This window comes from Myotis yumanensis, unplaced genomic scaffold (assembly GCF_028538775.1).
Source record: "Myotis yumanensis isolate MYYU_CA2020_CCGP unplaced genomic scaffold, mMyoYum1.0.hap1 SCAF_2, whole genome shotgun sequence".
Classification (NCBI taxonomy): domain Eukaryota; kingdom Metazoa; phylum Chordata; class Mammalia; order Chiroptera; family Vespertilionidae; genus Myotis; species Myotis yumanensis.
This window is the reverse complement of record NW_027223753.1, coordinates 186,598,462-186,618,277: the sequence shown is the minus strand read 5'-3', so window position 1 is coordinate 186,618,277 and position 19,816 is coordinate 186,598,462. Positions and strand designations below refer to the sequence as shown.

At 38.6% G+C, this 19,816-nt stretch overlaps 1 protein-coding gene across 1 annotated transcript in view; it reads left to right on the top strand.

Annotated features, from left to right (window-relative positions):
• Positions 1 to 522: 522 nt before the first annotated feature.
• PRKCI (protein kinase C iota) overlaps positions 523 to 19,816 on the top strand; it is a 75,720-nt gene continuing 56,426 nt past the window's right edge. The window contains exons 1-2 of the mRNA XM_070406814.1: positions 523 to 791; positions 13,879 to 14,000. Of these exons, the coding sequence (XP_070262915.1) occupies positions 691 to 791; positions 13,879 to 14,000 (223 nt within the window). The 5' untranslated portion in view covers positions 523 to 690. The remainder of the gene's footprint in view (positions 792 to 13,878; positions 14,001 to 19,816) is intronic.

Here is a 19,816-nt window from a genome sequence, read left to right as displayed (position 1 = left end):
TCCTGGGGCGCAAGCTGGAGACACTCGGCGAGGAGGCGGGGCGCCCGGCACCGAAGGAACCTCCAGTCCCAGAATCCCCCGGGGACTCCAAATCCCAGAAACCCGCTCAGGAAACCTCCCCGAATCCCTAGTCGGCTGACCACGGACGCCACCAAGTCGGGACCCCGGGGTGCGATGCCGCTGCATCTCCCCGCTACCACTTTCCCGACAGGGAGAGGGCTTTTCACGGAACGGCAGCGACCGGAACGTTTGCGCGCTCTCCGACACGGCTGCCACGAAAGACCCTCGCTCGGCACTGGGTGGGGTGGCTGGCGCCTCCCGTCCTCTCCCCCCCTGGTCCTCGCCCTCCGTCGGAATGGTTCAGCCGGGCCTTGAGGCTCCTGGAGTCGGCTCGGTGGTGGCGCCCTCCCTCCCCGGGAATGTGGGCCTTTGGAGCCCGCGAGATGGGAGGGGCCCGGGCGGGGAGGCGTGCTGGGTCCGCGCCGCGGTAGAGGCGGTGGCGGCCGCGGGCGGTGGGAGGAGCCGCGTGGTTCCGGCTGCCCGGGCGAGGCGACCCTTGGGTCCGCGCCGCGGGCGGGAGCGCAGGGAGAGGAGCGGCGCGCCGCGGCTCCGGGGAGGCTCTGGCAGCCGGGTCCCCCCGCGCGCCCCCAGCCCCCTCGGCCTCCGGCGTTGAGGCGGGGGAGGCAGGAGATGCCGACCCAGAGGGACAGCACTACCATGTCTCACCCGATCGCGGGCGGCGGCTTCGGGGACCATGCTCACCAGGTCCGGGTGAAAGCCTACTACCGCGGGTGAGTGCCCGGCGTGGAGGCGGGGAGGCAGGGGAGAGGCCAGCGCCCCTTGGCCTGGAGGCGGGCAGGGTGCGGGGCTGCAGAGGTGGCGGGGGACTGGACATGTGGTGGCGGGTTGGTCTGGGGGGGCGACGCTGGGGACTCGGGATGGGTGACCGAGTGGCCGGGGGAGGAGCATGGGACGCTGGGTGGGAGCACGCTCAGAGGGTGGTGCGGGGCGCGTCTGGGAGTCGCGTGGCTGAGGGTCCCGAGTAGGGTCCCAGGGAGGAGCCTTGGAATCGAGCAGGTCCACCTGGTGGGTAGGATGGACTCGCCTGATGGGAAATTTACACGGGTTTAGAGGTCGTGAAGTCCGGACGTGTGGTTCGGAGTTGAGAGTGGACTCCGAGCGATGCCTCGGTGAACTAAGTTTGCTGTGGGCTGCAAAGACGGGGGCTCCAGTGTGCTGGCCCTTTGGATTTCCAGCAGGCCCAGGGCCTCTGGTTCTCTAAGTCAGGTTTCTTTCCTTGCCTAGGTGGGAGAGTTCACCAAGTGTATCTGGACTGTGGTCCGGCTGCCAGTAAATTAGACATAGCAGTTATTATTGAAGAGTAGAGTCGATGCGTTTTTGGGGATGTGCATTGGGTATTTATGTCTCCAAGATTAGATTGTGCATGCGTAAAGTTTTGTGAACGCTTCCCTGTCAGGGTTGTTGCTTCATGCATCTTCCCATAGGGTGAGACCATGCAAGGTGAGAAGAGGAGGAGGCTAGACACAGCTGGAAAATCTGTGATCTTTATTCATATTATTATCTAAGTTATAATTACTGTGGTTTACCAGAAATAATCCAGTCCTGAGATTGTTGTATTAAATCATAGTCCATCATAGTCGGCGACCTGAAGTGTCCCCATTCCCTTGAATTCAGTTGTGGCTTTTAAATTTCTTTGATCTAATTATATTTAGGAGAAGTAGAAAGGTGAAATGTTAGTGTGAGAATAAAGGGTTGAAGCTAAGGGTTAACAGAAAACCCAACCGTCTTGGCATGTCTTAACTGCTTGTCCAAGCAGAAATAAATTGCTTTAAAAAACTCAGGCACTGGGAGGTTGAAACTGCAATGCATACTTGTACATTCCTGAAAGGATCAGTGAAGATAGCAAACTTTCAAAATGCCTCTCCTTTTGATTTCAACCCCTAAATGTTACTGACTGATGTAAGGACATACTAGTTTATTTTGTTTGCTGCCATGAGGCCTCTGACCTGTGTGTATCAGCTTGACTGTATTCAGAAGTTGTTCACAGGTATTATTTTGGACAATATCAGTGTTTTTGTTTAAATTGATCAAGGAGGTCTTTGTTTGTTAATTTTCCCAAGGATATTTTTCCCATTGATTTCTAGAGAGAGTGAAAGGGTGGGGAGGGGGAGAGGGAGGAGAGAGAGACATTAATGTGAGAGAGACACATCGATTGGTTGTCTCTCGAATGCACCCCAACTGGGGCCAGGGATCAAGCCTATTACCCATGTATCTGCCCTTGACCAGGAATTGAACCCACGACCCTTCCGTGCGGGACTGATGCTCTAACCACTGGGAACACCAACCAGGGTGATCAAGGAGGTCTTGATTTTAAAACAATGCCAAGAATGGTGTGTAGGTTTTTTTTTTTTTTTTTAAATGGTTTGTAGTTGTCACAGTTGACTTGAGGATGCTCAGCTATGAATTTTGCATTATGGGAAAAAAGTTTTGCTTCTTTTATCTTACCTTTAATTTAATAGATACTTCACTTTAGAGTGTGTTCCATTTTATAAAGTCTACAGTTCATGAGTTGTTAGGTACAGAGCATGAAATACAGTACCTGTTTTTTTTTTTAAGGTATCTGATTATTGGTAGTTTAAAAGGTAGATTAAAAAATGAATATACACACATGGTAGGAGAGTGCAAATTGTACAGATGTAAAATAAAAAGTGTTCCCCATCTCACCTTCCCAACCTCCAGAGGTAACTACTGTTGACAGTTGATTTCTGGTTCTTCTGGAGGTTGCCTTTATTATTTTAAAGGTTATAGTTCTGTTTTGTGATTCATCAACTTTAGATAATATCTTTTGATACTCTGAAAGATGAGAAATTGGATGCATACTACCTTTTGCTTTTTCTCCTCCTGGTGCCTATCAATTTTTAATGTTAGTCTATTGTTTTTAGTTTTCTGATTTACCTTTATGACTTAAAATATATAAATTCTTGACTTATTAAATATGGATAGTTTTCACTTATTCCAACTATGGAAGATGAAGAAACTGGTGCTTCTTTGTTCCCATTTTTATTAGTTTGACAAATGTACATAGGCCTAATTAGTAAATCAAAATCATTGTAAGCTTCTCCTTTGGAAAGAAATCAAAGTATGCTATACTTTAGGAATGTATTATCATATTTTCTTGGCTCATTACCCTTTTAATGCTTGACTAAAATTTCTCCAAGACATTCAAGCTAACATTTTCTTTGTTTTATTTTATACCTATGAATTTTTGCTAAGGAATGAATCTCTTGCCCTTTAGTGCTTTTAATTTAATGAAAGCTTTCTAATAGTGCCTTCATTTCAAGCCTCATTTAAAGACAACATCAGCACTCTAAATTGTACCAATTTCTGCCCTCTGAAATTAGATCTGTTAAGATTATATGTTTTTAACAATAGTCTAAATGGATGGTTATGATATTACAGTCACCTGCACATTACTGCAGATGAAACTAAAATGAGTCACCAATGAGGATAGTTAATAAACAGGTTGGCTAACTAGAACACCTACCTGATTTTAAAATAAAAATCCTTCTTGTCAAGAAATGTAAGGACAATCTGCATTGGAAAAAAAGTATTTTTGTTTCAGATTTTCTGAATAGCTATTATCCAAGAGCTTTCCCCTTATTTCCTTCTAACAATATTTCTATCCAGTAAATGTTGAATCTTGGAATAGCAGCATTTTGTAGTGATTAAATGGCCCTCTCCTTTCAAAGATGTGTATAGTGTTAGCATTCTGTTAAATTTCTTTTTAGTATAAATGTGATGTCTCCTAGCTATCACAGACATTTAATTAGATTTTTTTCTAGTTTTTAAGCACTGAGACTCTGATTCTATTGGAGCCCACCTAAGAGTGCCTGTCTCACAGCCTGAACCCCTCTTTCCTTGCCACGGTAGCTTGTCAGTGAGTGGCCTTAGTGCCGAGGAAGAGAAACAGGTTTTGTTGGTTAGTGATAGATTGCCATTGGATGTGATTATCCTTATATGAAATTACTTGTTATTATGGGATCAAATTTAACTACTCATTTCTTTACATTATAAGGGTTTAGGAAATTTTTCAAAAAGCTTATAAAAAGTGCTTTTTAAACACTGCTCTTGAGCAGTTACAACAATCCAGAGGATTCTTTGTGTGCACATCTACAGATAAAAAGATTGTTAACTCCTTGCATATTTGGAATGTATAGCTGGTTCAGTGAAGAAATCGGCAGGATTTTTTTTTTTTTTTTTTTTTACTGTTAACAAGTCTTGACAAGACTTGTTTTTTAAAGTATTGCACCATAATTTTAGTGATATACTTTAGTAATGGTTCTAAGGAAATAAAAATAGTGTATGGAGTTGAGAATTGGGGGAATGTTAGTTATTGGTCCTAGAGCTTCGGCATGGCACCTAACCATAGAGCAATTGATCCACAGCTTTACTGGGGAGAGAGAAAGGACATGGTGGCCTGGTGCCAAAAACCCAAACCCAAACAACCCTCTTAGAAATTTGAATTAGATGATATGGAGATAAGTTGCTTGTTAGCAGTGAGGACTAACTAAGCTGAAGAGTTGAGGGAGAGGCTGGTAAGCCCAGGACCGACCATGTGCAAGATCTCATGAAGCAGAGCAGAAAGAAACAGTTCTCTACAGAAAATTCTCCCTGCGGGGCCGATGTGGTTCAGTATTTGAGCATTCACCCATGAACAAGGTCATGGTTCGATTCCCAGTCAGGGCACATGCCCGGGTTTCAGGCTAAATCCCTAGTAGGAGTGTGCAAGAGGCATCTGATCGAAGTTTCTTCTCATCATTGATGTTTCTCTCTCTCTCTCCCTTTCCCTTCCTCTCTGAAATCAATAAAAACATACATATTTAAAATTTTTTTCCCTAGAGGTCCAGGATAGCTTTCTAATACAACTCCCAAACCTCTTTTTAAGGTAACTTGAGTGTTGTTTTTTTTTTTTAATGATTGAAATGGACCTTGTTAAAACATGAATTTTAAAAATTCCAGACTTGCTTATGATTTCACATATTACTTAAATGTGTTTGAATTCAATGTAATAAACTTGTTGGCCCTAGATGGTGTGGCTCAGTTGGTTAGAGCATTGTCCTGTGCACCAAAGGTCACAGTTTTGGTTCAGGTTCGATCCCCAGTTGGGGGCGTACAGGAGGCAAACAATCAATGTTTTTCTCTCTTTCTTCCTCTCCCTTTCTCCCTCTCCCTCTATCTTCCTCTCTCTAGAATCAATGAAAAGCATATCCTCAGTGAGGATTAAAAATAAATAAATAAATAAATAAATAAATAAATAAATAAATAGTTGAACACCTACTATAAGCCAGGCGTGTGGTGCTAGGGTGGACACAGAGGATAATTACAAGGCTCTGCCCTTGAGGAACTAAGAAACTTATAGGAGGAAAGACATAGAAGAGTTAATAAATGTGTGTGTAAGGTATTTGCAGGGATGGATGTTGGAGAGGAGCTTGGGGTGAGGGAAGCCTTCCTAGAGGATTAAATGTTTGAGGCTTTTATTTTTTAATATATATATTTTTATTGATTTCAGAGAGGAAGGGAGAGGGAGAGAGGGATAGAAACATCAATGATGAGAGAGAATTATTGATTGGCTTCCTCCTGCACGCCCCCTACTGGGAATCGAGCCCGAAACCTAGGCAAGCGCCCTGACTAGGAATTGAATTCAGGACCTCTTGGTCCATGAGATGACGCTCAATCCACCCAGCCACACCAGCCGGACTATAGTTAATTTTAATGTATGTTATGGAAAGACCCATTTCATTAATTTTCTGTTTCCAGATTTTCTTGGCTATTCTCGTATATTTTCTCTTCCAGATGAATTTTTGAAGATTTTTATAGGTTCTCCCCCGCCCCCCCACAAATAAATCTTACTGGCATTTTGATTTGAAATTGCATTGAATTTATAGACTAATTTGAGAACTGCTAGTTTTATAATATTCAGCTGTCTTACAACTACGAGTATCTGGTATTTAATACCTATTTATTAATTTCTTTCATGTTTTTCAGTAAGGTTCCCATCCCATAGGTCTTGCACATTTCCTGTTAAGTTTATTCTTAGATAGTTTGTCATTCTTTTATAAATTGCTTTTATAAATTTCTGTTGCTTTTATTCCTTTTTATTATATACCATCAAATTTTGTATGCTTAAGTCAAACTGGCCACCTTATTAGTTCTAATTTCTTAGTTAACTGTCTTAGAATTTAGAGGTAGAAAATGCCATCTGCAAAAAACAGTTTTGCCTCTTTTTTTCTATATATCTCATTTATTTTTCTTATCTTAACCGTATGGCTAGGTTTTCCAGACAGTGTTGAATTTTAGTAGTGATTGATTATTTAATGAAATATGATCAATATCTAGAAAAATGTAATAAATTATGTTCAAAGATACCCAGTCTCCTTTTTGCCCTTGAAGTATGTTAAAGAGTTTAGGAACTAACTTTCGTGATGTACCCACATGTTCCAAGAACTGTGATAGGTTTTGCACTTACTTTTATTTAATTTTCACATATTCAGAGGTATATATCATTATCTCCATTTTATGGATGTTAACACTGAAGCTGAATAAGCCACAGAGAAATTTTTTTTTTTCCCTTTTACTATATTAGTAGGGCTTTTAAAGGTAACTTTTTTGTTTTATTGTCAGATTCATATTCACAGTTACTCTTTTGGAGTCAATTTTCGATCTCCTTTATTACTTAAAACGGTTTATGACTTTTTATAATTAACAATTAACTTTACGGGTGATACTTTGAGATTGTATAAATATTCTATTCCTCCAAAACCTTTCACCCATGGTTTTACCATCTATGGATAACCCTGCCTAAGTCTATTATATTGGTGATTCCAAAGAAAACTTTTATTTCTGACTATACATTTAAAGGAGAAAAGCTTATGTTGAGATAGCAAAAGGGCTGAATGTGGTTCTCTGTATTTATTTCTAAAAGCAATTAGTCCTAAGGAAAAACTTTAGATTCTGTATTTTAGAACATAGGAACATAACGAATGTCTTCAGAAGTTCAGTAGCAAAATGAAAAATGCATTTTTTTTCCCTTTTAAAAAATTTAGCTAAAACTGTACCTGAATTTGTCATTTTGGGAAACTCTGTGGTGAAGCAGACTATATTTTGTTGAAGACTAGTAGTAGGAGGTAATTTATGTAACACTGAAGTTAAAACAAGAAAAAAAATCTTTCCTGCATAATTTGTTTTATACCTTTAAAATGTAATATCTTTATTTTGCAGCTCATTTTTAGCTTTGCTACTATGATAAGGATTTGGTGATTATGGAGTGTATGAACATGGTGTTTTCCCAATTACTTAGAGAAGTGTTTATAAAACTCCCTTAAATATTTTAGTTTCTGGAACTTAAGGAGTGGCAGTTGATAAAGCACGACTCCTTCACTGAGTCTCTTTAGGAAGTATGTATTCATGTTTTCTAAGGATTGCACAGATTTTTAAAAAATATTTGTATGTTCTGATAAATATTTTTTAGCTCTTGAGAAAAAATAAGATTTCTGAAAAATCCCTATTGTTTATAGACATGCTTACATATGTGTTAATTTTAACTCCATGTGGACCTGAATAAGGAAGTGATAGCTTGAGGATACTAATTATTTTCTCCTTGCATTCAAAAATGATAATGTCACACTTGTTTTTGCCAAAGAAATTTTATGGGAGCCTTTCCTTCTCTTCTGATTTAATTCTAAAATACATTTCTGCCAACCCTTACCCTCTCGCACTAATAACCTTGAGCATATTTTGAAAGAAAAATTGCTTTAAGGTAGGCAGATTTTCTGTAATGTCATTAGAAGAAGGAACTGTTTTCTATTTAAAATTTTTTAAATATTTAAAACAATAATTTATAGAAGTTATTCAAAATAAGTTTTATATTTCATTTATATTTATTTTATTAGAAAGTAAGTTTTATAATCATCCATTTACATGGTAGAAAAGTTAATAATTATACCATTAAGCATGGGGGAGGTGTAGACTGGGACTGGGGGACAGGGGCAGGCTGGGAGACGACAATGGTGGGAAAAGGGGACATATGTAATACTTTCAACAATAAAGAATTAAAAATAATAATACTCCTACCATTCAGAAGGGTCTAAGTACAAAGTACATCTTCTTTCCATTTCTAGTCTCAGCCAAATCCCCAGTTCCACCACCCAGAGTTAATTACTTTTAAAATTTTGTTTTGTTTTAATATATTTATTGATTAATATGAATGATGACGAATTTAACACTTCTTCATTATCTTCTCATCTGACTATTTTTAATCCTTCTTGTGGTTACATTTATAATTGAAATAATATTCCTTTTCCTGCTTTTCTTTTTTCTTTTTAAGAAAAAAAAATTTTAAAGTGTGCACTTCAGTAGTATTAACTACATTCATATTGTTGTGCAACCAATCTCCAGAATTTTGCGTTTTGCAAAACTGAAACTCTGTCCTTAGTGAACTACTCCCCATTTCCCTTCCCCACAACACCTGACAACTACTATTCTATTTTCTGTTTCTATGAATTTGATTAGTCTAGATACTTCATGTAAGTGCAGTCATTACAGTATTTGTCTTTTTGTGACTGGCCTTTTTCAAGTCAAGGTTTATCTATGTTGTAGCATGTGCCAGAATTTCCTTACTTTTCAAAACGGAATAGTCCTTTAGTCATATATATATATATATATATATATATATATATATATATATATATACACACACACACAATTTTATTTATTCATCTGTTGATGGACATTTGGGTTGCTCCCATGTTTTGGCTATTGTGAATAATGCTGCCATGAACATGGGCGTCCAAATATCTGGTGGAGTATCTGCTTTCAGTTCTTTTGGATATATATACCCAGAGGTGGACTTGCTGGATTATACAGAAATTTCATTTTTACATTTCCACCAACAATGCAACAATTTTTCTCCACATCCTTGTCAACACTGTTATTCTGTGTGCTTTTTTAAATAGCACCCTAATGGGTGTGCAGTGATATTTCATTATGGTTTCGATATGCATTTTCCCAATGATTAGTGATGTTGAACATGTTTTCATAAATTTGTTGGCGATTTGTATATCCTCTTTGAAGAAATATATGTTCCAAGTTCTTTGCCCATTTTTGTTTTACTAGTTTAGCTAGAGTACTGACTCTCCACTAGGAAAGGAACATTTTTGAATTTATACTTCCATTCGTTTTTTCATATCATGATTTTTCTAAGTAATTTTTGCATTGTAAAGGTTTATAACATTATTCTACTCTTTAACTCATAGTTTTTTCTTTAAAGCGATTTAAAAAAGAATTTATAATGAACGCTTATGTAAGTGTTATGCACTTGAAGATTCCAGGTGATGTGATTAGATGCTTAGAGGAGGGAAAAGTAATCTTGTGTCAATAAAAGTTCTCTTTTTTAAGGTTCCTCTTAACTCTTGTTGTTTGGGGCTGATATGGTTTCTGGGGTCAGTTTTATCCCATCTGTTTTGAATCCTCTAGGACTTTCTCATAGTTCCTGGTATGCTGTTTGTGCCTTTTTTTGTTTTCAAAGCCTTTGATAATTTGTCATTTCAGTGGGCCCTTAGGATGAAAAGATATAGATGTGTGTTCCCTCTACCATATTAAACCAGAAGCATCTGAGTTTTGCTTTTAGAAGGTTGGGTTATTTTTATCTCTCTAATGAGGTTTCACTTCTATTTAAATTATTCTATGAATACATAACTTTTTTTTTTTTTTTTTTACCAAACCCACAACCAGGGCGTGTGCCCTGACCGGGAATCGAACCATGACCTCCTGGTTCATAGGTCGATGCTCAACCCCTGAACCACACCAGCCGGGCTATTTTTTAAAATTTATTCAATACATATAGAGTATGCTATATGCACTATTCTAAATACTATAAAGATGAATTCACTTAATCCATTAAATCTTTATAATACCATATGAGGTGTTATTGTTCCTATTTTATAAATGATGAAGTTGAGCCACAGAGAAGTTAAGTAACTCACATGAGGATACGCAGCTGGTGAGTGATAGAGCCTTGATGCAAACCCAAGCATCCTGGCTTTAGCTCTCATGGTCTGAACCATTATACTTTGGCTGCCTCTTATATGCCATTCCTCTTTTCTGGAATGCTTTTTATTTTTACATTTCCCTTGCTTTCTTTAGAGTACAGCATGTGACACCTCCATTCATTTAACGTATATATTTAGTGAGCGTCCATTCTGGACCAGACACTGCTTTAGGTATTGGTGATATAGCAGTGAGCAAAACAGAGTTCCTGCTCTCATGGATTTCACATTTAGTTGAAGGAGACATAAAATATGTATAATTTATATATGTTGGCAATGTATTTTCTCTGAAGAATCAAAAAATTATTTACCTTCAGGTATTAAAGTTGACTAATTTCCAAAACAAGGATTACATTTTTCATTAGCCGATCTCTTAAAGGTGTGATTGACTGTTTGTATCCATTATATTTTTTGTCAAAACAATATCATCTGCTAATAGCTGGTGTGGAAAGTTGTGTCTCAGATTAGCATGAAGGAGATTTATACAGGAGGACTCTTGGAGGAAGAGGGAAGGGAAGGGAGCAAGCTTAGGTAGGAAAGAATCAAGATGCTCTGAAATCTCAACAGATACCTTAGTTAACCCTCCAGAGAGTGAGTTCTGAAGAGGAGTTCACACTTTTTCCTGAGTCACATCTAGGGCCTTTTTATACCCCCACATCGAATTAGTCATTGGTTGTGGGCTGTTTCTAGGAAGGGGGTATGATCATATGCAAAGAGTGAAATCTCTGAAGGAGGCTGACAACTGGGGATTGTCTGCTGGTAATACTTCCAGAAGCTGGTATAATAAATGCTCCATTGCTAATGGGTGAATCTGGGGGCGGGGAGTGCGGAGGGGGAAGGTCAGATTAAAGCATCCACCATGAGGTTATTTGAAGATTTGGATTTTAATTCATATTCTATGTTCTATCTGTGAGACACTGGCAGATAGTGTTCTAGAGTTGAAAGTGTTTTACTTTTTAAATTGGTAAAATAGGATCAGTATGTCTAGTTTGATGGTTATTTTGAAGATTATGTAAGATAAAGTTTCTTTAGTGCCTGGAACATGTTCAGTGTTCTATAACTGTTTATAGGCAAAAGAAACAGTGATATTCCCTTGTCATAAGTACATCTTCTGGAAGATGGATTTCTCCTAGAAAGTATTTCTTCTATATTTAGTTAAGAAATATTTGGGTCCTAATTATGTCACTGGTTATGTGAATATATTTAAAAGTCCAAAATTTGCGTCTTCCAGTTGTTTACAATTTAGTTGAGGATGTGTTACCAGTATATGATGAGTTAAATAACAAAAGGTGGAACATAAAATACATGTTGGACAGGTTTAGAAATATAGACCATTGGACTTGTTCAGTTGAAAAAGGTTTAATGGAAGTTGTGTTGAAGTGCCTGTTACGATTGATCCCCATTTCCCTCCATAAACTGAGCCTTAAACTGAGGAAATGTCAGGATTAAAGATTGGATCATCAAGGTCTTATGTTTGAGGATTGTGAGTTAAACCAGATATTTGTAGTAATTTGTGTTGGGAATGATGGGATCAAGTTGAGAATAGAAATTAGAACCAGATTATCAAGAGTCTTAAATACTACAGAGAGTTGGAATTACAGATTTAGGAGACTCCTACATAGAGATAATAGTTAAAACATTGAATGTGCAGTAGGTTTGAGAGAGAGTCGGAATAAATAAAGGAATAATAGAGCGGGTGTAAAGAATATCTTGTGATTGAAGACAAAAGTGTTCAGAATATAGTAGAAAGAGAGCGAGGGTAGCATACTGTTAAGAAAGCCAAGGCAAGAGGGTTCGTAGAAGAAGGGGCAGAAAACCATGAGATACTTAGGAAGAGAATGATTATCAAAAAAAGGCCATTCAGTTTCTATGCTTGGCTCTCTGCTTACCTTTAATAGCCCTTAAAACTGCAGTTTTAACTTTTTTTTTGCAGATGACTGAAATTTTTAATTTCTTATTTCCTGCTCTATGTTCCAAATACTTGGGTTTATTCACAGTTCCTAACACAGTGTCAATTCCTTCGTTTCTTCAAACAAATATTTATCAAGTAACCATTCTGTGTTAGGCATTATGTTGGCCACTAGGAATATAATGAGCTTACATTGTAGCTGGGGTAGGCGGTGGACTACAAACATTGGTTTATAGGTCTGGCGGTAAAAGAGGTAGCCAGGGCCAGTTCACAGAGGGCCTTGTAGACACTAGGGACTTTGGATTTTACTCTGCATGAGAGACAAAAGGCATTTGAAGAGTTTAAAATAGAGGAAGCACATGAACTACATTAACTTTGTAAACCCTTAGAACAGAGTGTGACACATAGAGACAGTTATGTAAGTGTTCCCTTAGAGTCATTCTGTCTGTTTAACTTACCTTTGGAAGGATGACTACTATATGATTAAATCACAGGCTTCGCATGGCTTCTTGGGAGAAACCCCAGGCTTTTGCTTAAAACATCTTTTTTATTTATTTTATTTTTTCCATCACGATTTATCCCCTCTATGCCCTCTTCCACCTCCACCCACCCCTCCTCTCCACAATCACCACACTGTTGTCCATGTCCATGAGTTCTTTCTTTTTTCTTTTCTTTTTTTTGCTCAATCTCTCCCCCACCCATCATCCCCCCTGCCCAGCTATCTGCCTGCTCTCTATCTGAGTCTGTCTCTAGTTTGCTTGGTAGTTCAGTTTGCTCATTAAATTCCACGTATGAGCGAAATTATATGGTACTTACCTTTCTCTGATTGGCTTATTTCACTTAGCATAATGTTCTCCAGGCTCATCCATGCTGTTGCAAAGAGTAAATTTTCTTCCATTTTACACAGAGTAGTATTCCATTGTGTAAATGTACCACAGCCTTTTATTTTATTTTTTAATATGTTTTTATTGATTTCAGAGAGGAAGGGAGAGGGAGAGAGAGAGATAGAAACATCAATGGTAAGAGAGAATCACTGATCAGCTGCTTCCTGCCTGACTTCCAGTGGGGTCAAGCCTGCAACCTGGGCATGTGCCCTGACCGGGAATTGAACCGTGACCCCCTGGTTCATAGGTCCACATTCAACCACTGAGTACCACAGCTTTTTTATCCACTTATCTACTTTTTGTTACATTTTAAGTTTTATAATGAATGGCTGCTAGGTGGACTTACATACTATTGCTTACACATTTATGTCTATTCATACATTTTTTGAGTATCCACCTTAAAATATGAATCATTTAAAAGCCAATTTTGGCAAATAGGGATTTTTTGGGAAAATGGTGAACATGAGGGTATGAGATCTAAAAATTATGACATGGAAAGAATGGTTGACAGTCTTATGGGTGGTTAATCTGTGGAAGTTAGGGCTGAGGAAGAGGACATGACAGATCTTTGTCAAATTATTGAAGGGCCATTTCTTGGACAAAGGGTAGACTTTTTGAGAAGGGGAGACCTGGGACTAGTGATTGGAACAGTTTTCTGTTAAATATAAGGCAGAAGCCATTCATCCATGGAGTGCAATGCCTAGTAAAAAAGTGATCTTCTGATAATGAATATTAAAGCAAAGGTGGGACTACCATCTGTCAGAGCTGTTAGGTGGAGACTGAATTAAATTAGTTTCTTACCAATTTAATTTTTACTTTGCACAGATAGTTTACTGGAAGCAACAGATATTGATGCACATACAAAATAGCTGAAGTCCATCAAGTCGTCAGGCATTCAGTAATGTGTAGAGCATTATTCATTTTAATCATTGTCTAACTCAAAACGCCCTTTCTTTTTCAGGGATATCATGATAACACACTTTGAACCTTCCATCTCCTTTGAGGGCCTTTGCAATGAGGTTCGAGACATGTGTTCTTTTGACAATGAACAGCTTTTTACCATGAAATGGATCGATGAGGAAGGTGAGTGGTAAAGAGAGGACTGCAAGTGTAAGCATTTGATTTAGATGCTCTTCTTGTCATTTATTTTTAAAACATAATAGAAGTCCTTATTAATTTAAGGGGGGGAAGGTATACTACAAATTTGATGCCATTCTTATTTTTCTGTAAGTATTTAAATTGAAAGACTACCAAAGAGTACCATCTTTGTTTTGCCCTTTTTACCCTAAAATAGAGTGAAATCAGTGTGACTTTTTTCCAGCAATAAGATAAATATCTCATCAAATAGTATTACATTTTACTTTAATTTTGAATTTGTATTGTCTTATATTTTAAGTGACCTTTAATAATTTGACAGTATTTTTTTACTGTATATTACTTTAAAGAAAATGTTATGGAATAAAAGTGATTGTGACAAACATTATTTCAAAGACTGCGGCAAAAATGCCATACCTTACTGACTTGTACTCAAAAAGCATTTATTGAGTATCTGTGTGTCGAGGATAGTATTTTTCTATCCCCACACTCACAGTCTCATGGGGAGACAGACATGTGAAGTGTGGTGGAATACAAAGGAAGTAGCATCAACATATGCCTGAAGTCTCTGTGATGTTTGAACTAAACTGTAATGAAGAGTAAAAGTTTTTGCAGTGGAGGAGGTAAGGGAAAAACCGTTTACGGTGAAGTTATAAAGAGGCACAGAGGTAAGAACATGGTATGTGGGGAAGAGCATTAATTCACTGTGTGGGAGTGCTGTGAGGTATGAACTTGAGCTAGATCCTTGCTACTCAAAGTGTGGTCTGCAGAACTTAGTAGAAAGGGAATCTCAGGCCCCATTACAGACCACTGAATCAGAATCTTTATTTTAATCTTTATTTTCAGGTGAGTTGCATGAATTCCTGAAGGCTTTGCAAGCCACATTTGACTTTATTGTGCATGATGGAATGTCACTGAAGTGTAGTTAAAAGATCTTTCCCGGCCGAAACCGGTTTGGCTCAGTGGATAGAGCGTCGGCCTGCGGACTCGGGGGTCCCGGGTTCAATTCCGGTCAGGGGCATGTACCTGGGTTGCGGGCACATCCCCAGTGGGAGATGTGCAGGAGGCAGCTGATCGATGTTTCTCTCTCATCGATGTTTCTAACTCTCTATCTCTCTCCCTTCCCTTCCTCTCTGTAAAAAATCAATAAAATATATTTAAAAAAAAAAAGAAAAAAAAAAAAGATCTTTCCCGGCTGGTGAGGCTTAGTTGTTGAGCATCAGCCTAGGAACCAGGAGGTCACGGGTTTGATTCCCAGTCAGGGCACATGCCCGGTTTGTGGGCTCGATCCCTAGTGGGGGTGGGGGTGGGGGCGCGTGCAGGAGGCAGCTGATCAATGATTCTCTCATTGATGTTTCTATCTTTCTCTGCTTCTCCCTTCCTCTCTGAAATCAACAGACATTATATTTTAAAAAACTGATTTAGAGACAATTCATTAAAATATCTTATAGTACCCTTACATTTTGTATTATCTTTGCTTGGAGAATTCTGTTCCCAGATTGTCACATGGCTTTCTCTTCCTTGTCATTCAGGTCTTAACTCAAATGTCATGTCCTCCAAGAAGCCTTTTAGCCCTATTCACTTTGCATCTTATTTGTATGGTAAAATGCAAGCTCCATGAGAGCAGAGATCATGGTTCACTGTGGAACTCCAGTACCTAGGGCGGTACTCAGTAATAGTATGCACACAAAATTGTGACTTGTATGAAAGCTTAATATCAGGCCTTTCCATAGCGTAGTTTTATGTTTATTATGGGAGATTTAAGCATTGAGAGTTGTGGTGTGTTCTGTTTTTTTCTTAACAGTAGCAAATTTTAGGTAACAGATTCACATAGTAAATTCAATTAATTATCTGATGAAATAGTCTTACCTTTTTATAATACAGTTCATAGTTTTTCTCTCTAAATAGCTATTAAGTGTCCTAATGTTCTGGGGGAAAACAAGAAAACTATAGCCTTTGCCTCATTCAAATAAAGTTAAACTTTCCATTAAAGTTTATTGATTACCTTCTTGCCCTGGTTAATTTCTGATACCAGTCTTTTCTTGATTGTAGGCATACAGAGCCAATAGTAATTATTTTTGAGTTCCTTGTAATTACCTTTCAGTTGTAGTTTTGTCACCTTTGTTTTTAGCCACATAGGCATTTGGGACATGCTTATCTGGAGAAAAAATTTTCTCTAGGATGTATGGAAGAAAGAACTATAATTTTATTTCTCTGGTTTATGAGAAACACTGTTCTAGAAGCTAAACTTTTAATTGTGGGGTTTTATATTAGAGTAAATAAAGATCATACGCTTACTTCATTCCTTTAAACAGATTTATGGCAACCACCCTTTTTCCTTGTGTTCAAAACTAGTTTTACTGATTTGTTTTGATGTACATGTGGAAAAACTGGTTTGTTTAATGGAACTAAAGACTTTAGAATGAATAGTAAAATTTTGTAATAATCACAACCCCCTTTCTCATACTGTGAGAGGGTGTGGAGCAGAGAATGATAAATGTGACTTTTTAATTCGTCATTTTAAAACTGTGGCCATTTTTCCTTAAGGATGCACTTTTTATATTTACAACCTAATAGTATTTTCTAACCTTCTAATTTATTCAGGGTTTGATTACCTGGTTTAAATTTCACTATGTTTCTTTCTGTTCTTTCTCTTTTTCTAGAAAGTTAACCTTTGGACATTTTGTTTCTTATTGAAGTTTTTATTAAGGATATTGGGTTATAGGTTCGATTCTGGGTCAGGGCACCTGCAGGCTTGATCCCCAGCAGGGGGCATGCAGGATGTCGATGTTTCTCCCTTCCTGTCTCTCTAAAATCAATAAAAACATGATTTGTGTGAAGGAAAAAGTAACTCTGGGCATCCTTAGATCCCCAGAAATAGTTGCTATAAACAAATTGACGATGTATTTTTCTGTGAATATACAACTAGAAGGGACATGGTAATAGGTCTTTTTCTTTTTTACAAAAAGACTGATGTTGTACAAGCTATAATTTAATGTGCTTTTTCACTTACCATCTTGTGGCTATTTTTTCATATCAGTGCATAGAGATTTATCTTGTTCCTCTTAAAATGTTTTGTGGCATTATAACATGGTTGTACTTTAATTTATTTAACTAGTTCCCTTTTGATAGGTATTAGGATTGTTTGTAAAGTCATTATAAAAAATATTAGTGCAAAGAATATGTGTGTGCACTTGTAGATTTTTGGGGGCACCTGTAGTGTATTATCTCTAGGGTAAATTCCCTGAAATGGAATGTGTCCTTGACGATAGATGTACTAAATTGACCACCAAAAATATTGTACTTTTGTTATACTTTCACCAATAGCATATGTGAATTCTTTTTTTTATATATATATACCCTGTAAAAGACTATGTGAGGGGAAAAATTGAAAATGATTTGCAGTGAGACTTGGAGAGGCTATTTGGATATAGCTCTTTAAATTCATGTCCTATTAGTTTAGATAAGTTAGATTCATGGACATTTAAAATGAATATAAGCATTCTTTGGCATAAAAGTATGGAGTTTTTCTGAATTCTGGGAGCTTAAACTTCTTCCTGGCTTGTATTATAAAACTCAGGTGGTATTAGGAGAGGAAATTGAGTGTCAAGGTGTAACAAAACCAAACTTAAGATAGTAAGGAACATACTTCTTTTATGTGATATTTTCCAAGCATCTTTAGTCTGGTGTAATTTTAGCTGGTGTGCTGAGAACTAAAATAGCAAATCATTCTTCAGACTTTTTCTTTATCACCCCACACTATATACTAATTTTGGCAATCATGTCAGTGAGAAAAACTTTTTGACTGAATGTCTAGTTATTGTTATTTCAATTACTTTAATAGCAGTATTATGGCTTCAAACCTGGTAATTAAAAAATGAAATCAGTATCAGTAAGAAAAAGCATCTAAGTACCCTTGAGCAGATCTCTTTGTAACTCTTACTTTCCTCCTGCTTCCTTCAACATTTCTTGTAGTGGAGGCTTGCTGGTGATGAATTCTTTCAGCTTTTCATGTCTCCATTTCATATTTTTAAGAAATGGCTTTATTGGGTGGTGGGCACACAATACAACATCAAGATGATATAGCATAGAATTGTACACTTGAGAAACTAAGATGGCGGCATAGGTAAACACCGGAGATTGCTGCCTCGCACAACCACTTCAAAATACAACTAAAAGACGGAACGGACATCACCCAGAACCACAGGAAGGCTGGGTGAGGGGAAATTCTTCAACTAGAAGGAAAGAGAACAGCATACCGAGGCTCAGAGGAGGTGCAGTGCAGAAAATACAAAGGTGCGGAGGTGCCCGTGGAGCGGGCTGGTGGGCTCAGGGCGCGGTTGTCGTTTTCAATCGGGAGGGAGTCTCAGATTCTGAGCTCCAGCTCTGGGCGAGTCTCTAGGGACCCAGACTCAACTGGAGAAGTGGGATTGTCTGGCATCGGTCGGAACGTGAGGGCAGCTTTCTCTCCGAGGTTTGCAGCGGTTGCTGGGACGCTGAGAGGCAGATCCTCTGGGGACGGGTCTGAGAGCAGCCATAACTGCTCCCTCCGCCCGCCCTGTTGATCCCATGCGACCCGCCCCGCGACCCGCCCCACCCAAGCCCTGCGCAGAGCCATTTGCCGGATAGCCTCAGGCAAAGGCTAGATTAGTACCTCCCCAGAGGACAGAAGTTTTCCCACTGCAGACACAGCTGATTTTCACGGCCAGTTGGCCTGGAGGTCAAATCCCTCTAGTATTAACTACAACAATCAAGGCTTAACTACAACAAGACCGCGCACAAAGACCACTAGAGGGTGCACCAAGAAAGCATAAAAAATGCAGAGACAAAGAAACAGGACAAAATTGTCAATGGAGGATATTGAGTTCAGAACCACACTTTTACGGTCCCTCGAGAACTGTCTAGAAGCCGCCGATAAACTTATTGAGATCTACAAGAAATCTAATGAGACCCTCAATGTTGTGATAAAGAACCAACTAGAAATTAAGCATACACTGACTGAAATAAAGAATATTATACAGACTCCCAACAGCAGACCAGAGGAGCGCAAGAATCAAGTCAAAGATTTGAAATGCGAAGAAGCAAAAAACACCCAACCGGAAAAGCAAAATGAAAAAAGAATCCGAAAATACGAAGATAGTGTAAGGAGCCTCTGGGACAGCTTCAAGCGTACCAACATCAGAATTATAGGGGTGCCAGAAGATGAGAGAGAGCAAGATATTGAAAACCTATTTGAAGAAATAATGGCAGAAAACTTCCCCTTCCTGGTGAAAGAAATGGACTTACAGGTCCAAGAAGCGCAGAGAACCCCAAACAAAAGGAATCCAAAGAGGACCACACCAAGACACATCATAATTAAAATGCCAAGAGCAAAAGACAAAGAGAGTGTCTTAAAAGCAGCAAGAGAAAGAAACTCAGTTACCTACAAGGGAATACCCATACGACTGTCAGCTGATTTCTCAACAGAGACTTTGCAGGCCAGAAGGGAGTGGCAAGAAATATTCAAAGGGATGAATACCAAGAACCTACAACCAAGATTACTTTATCCAGCAAAGCTATCATTCAGAATTGAAGGTCAGATAAAGAGCTTCACAGATAAGGAAAAGCTAAAGGAGTTCATCACCATCAAACCAGTATTATATGAAATGCTGAAAGGTATCCTTTAAGAAGAGGAAGAAGAAGAAAAAGGTAAAGATACAAATTATGAACAACAAATACTCATCTATCAACAAGTGAATCTAAGAATCAAGTGAATAAATAATCTGAGGAACAGAATGAACTGGTGATTATAATGAATCAGGGAC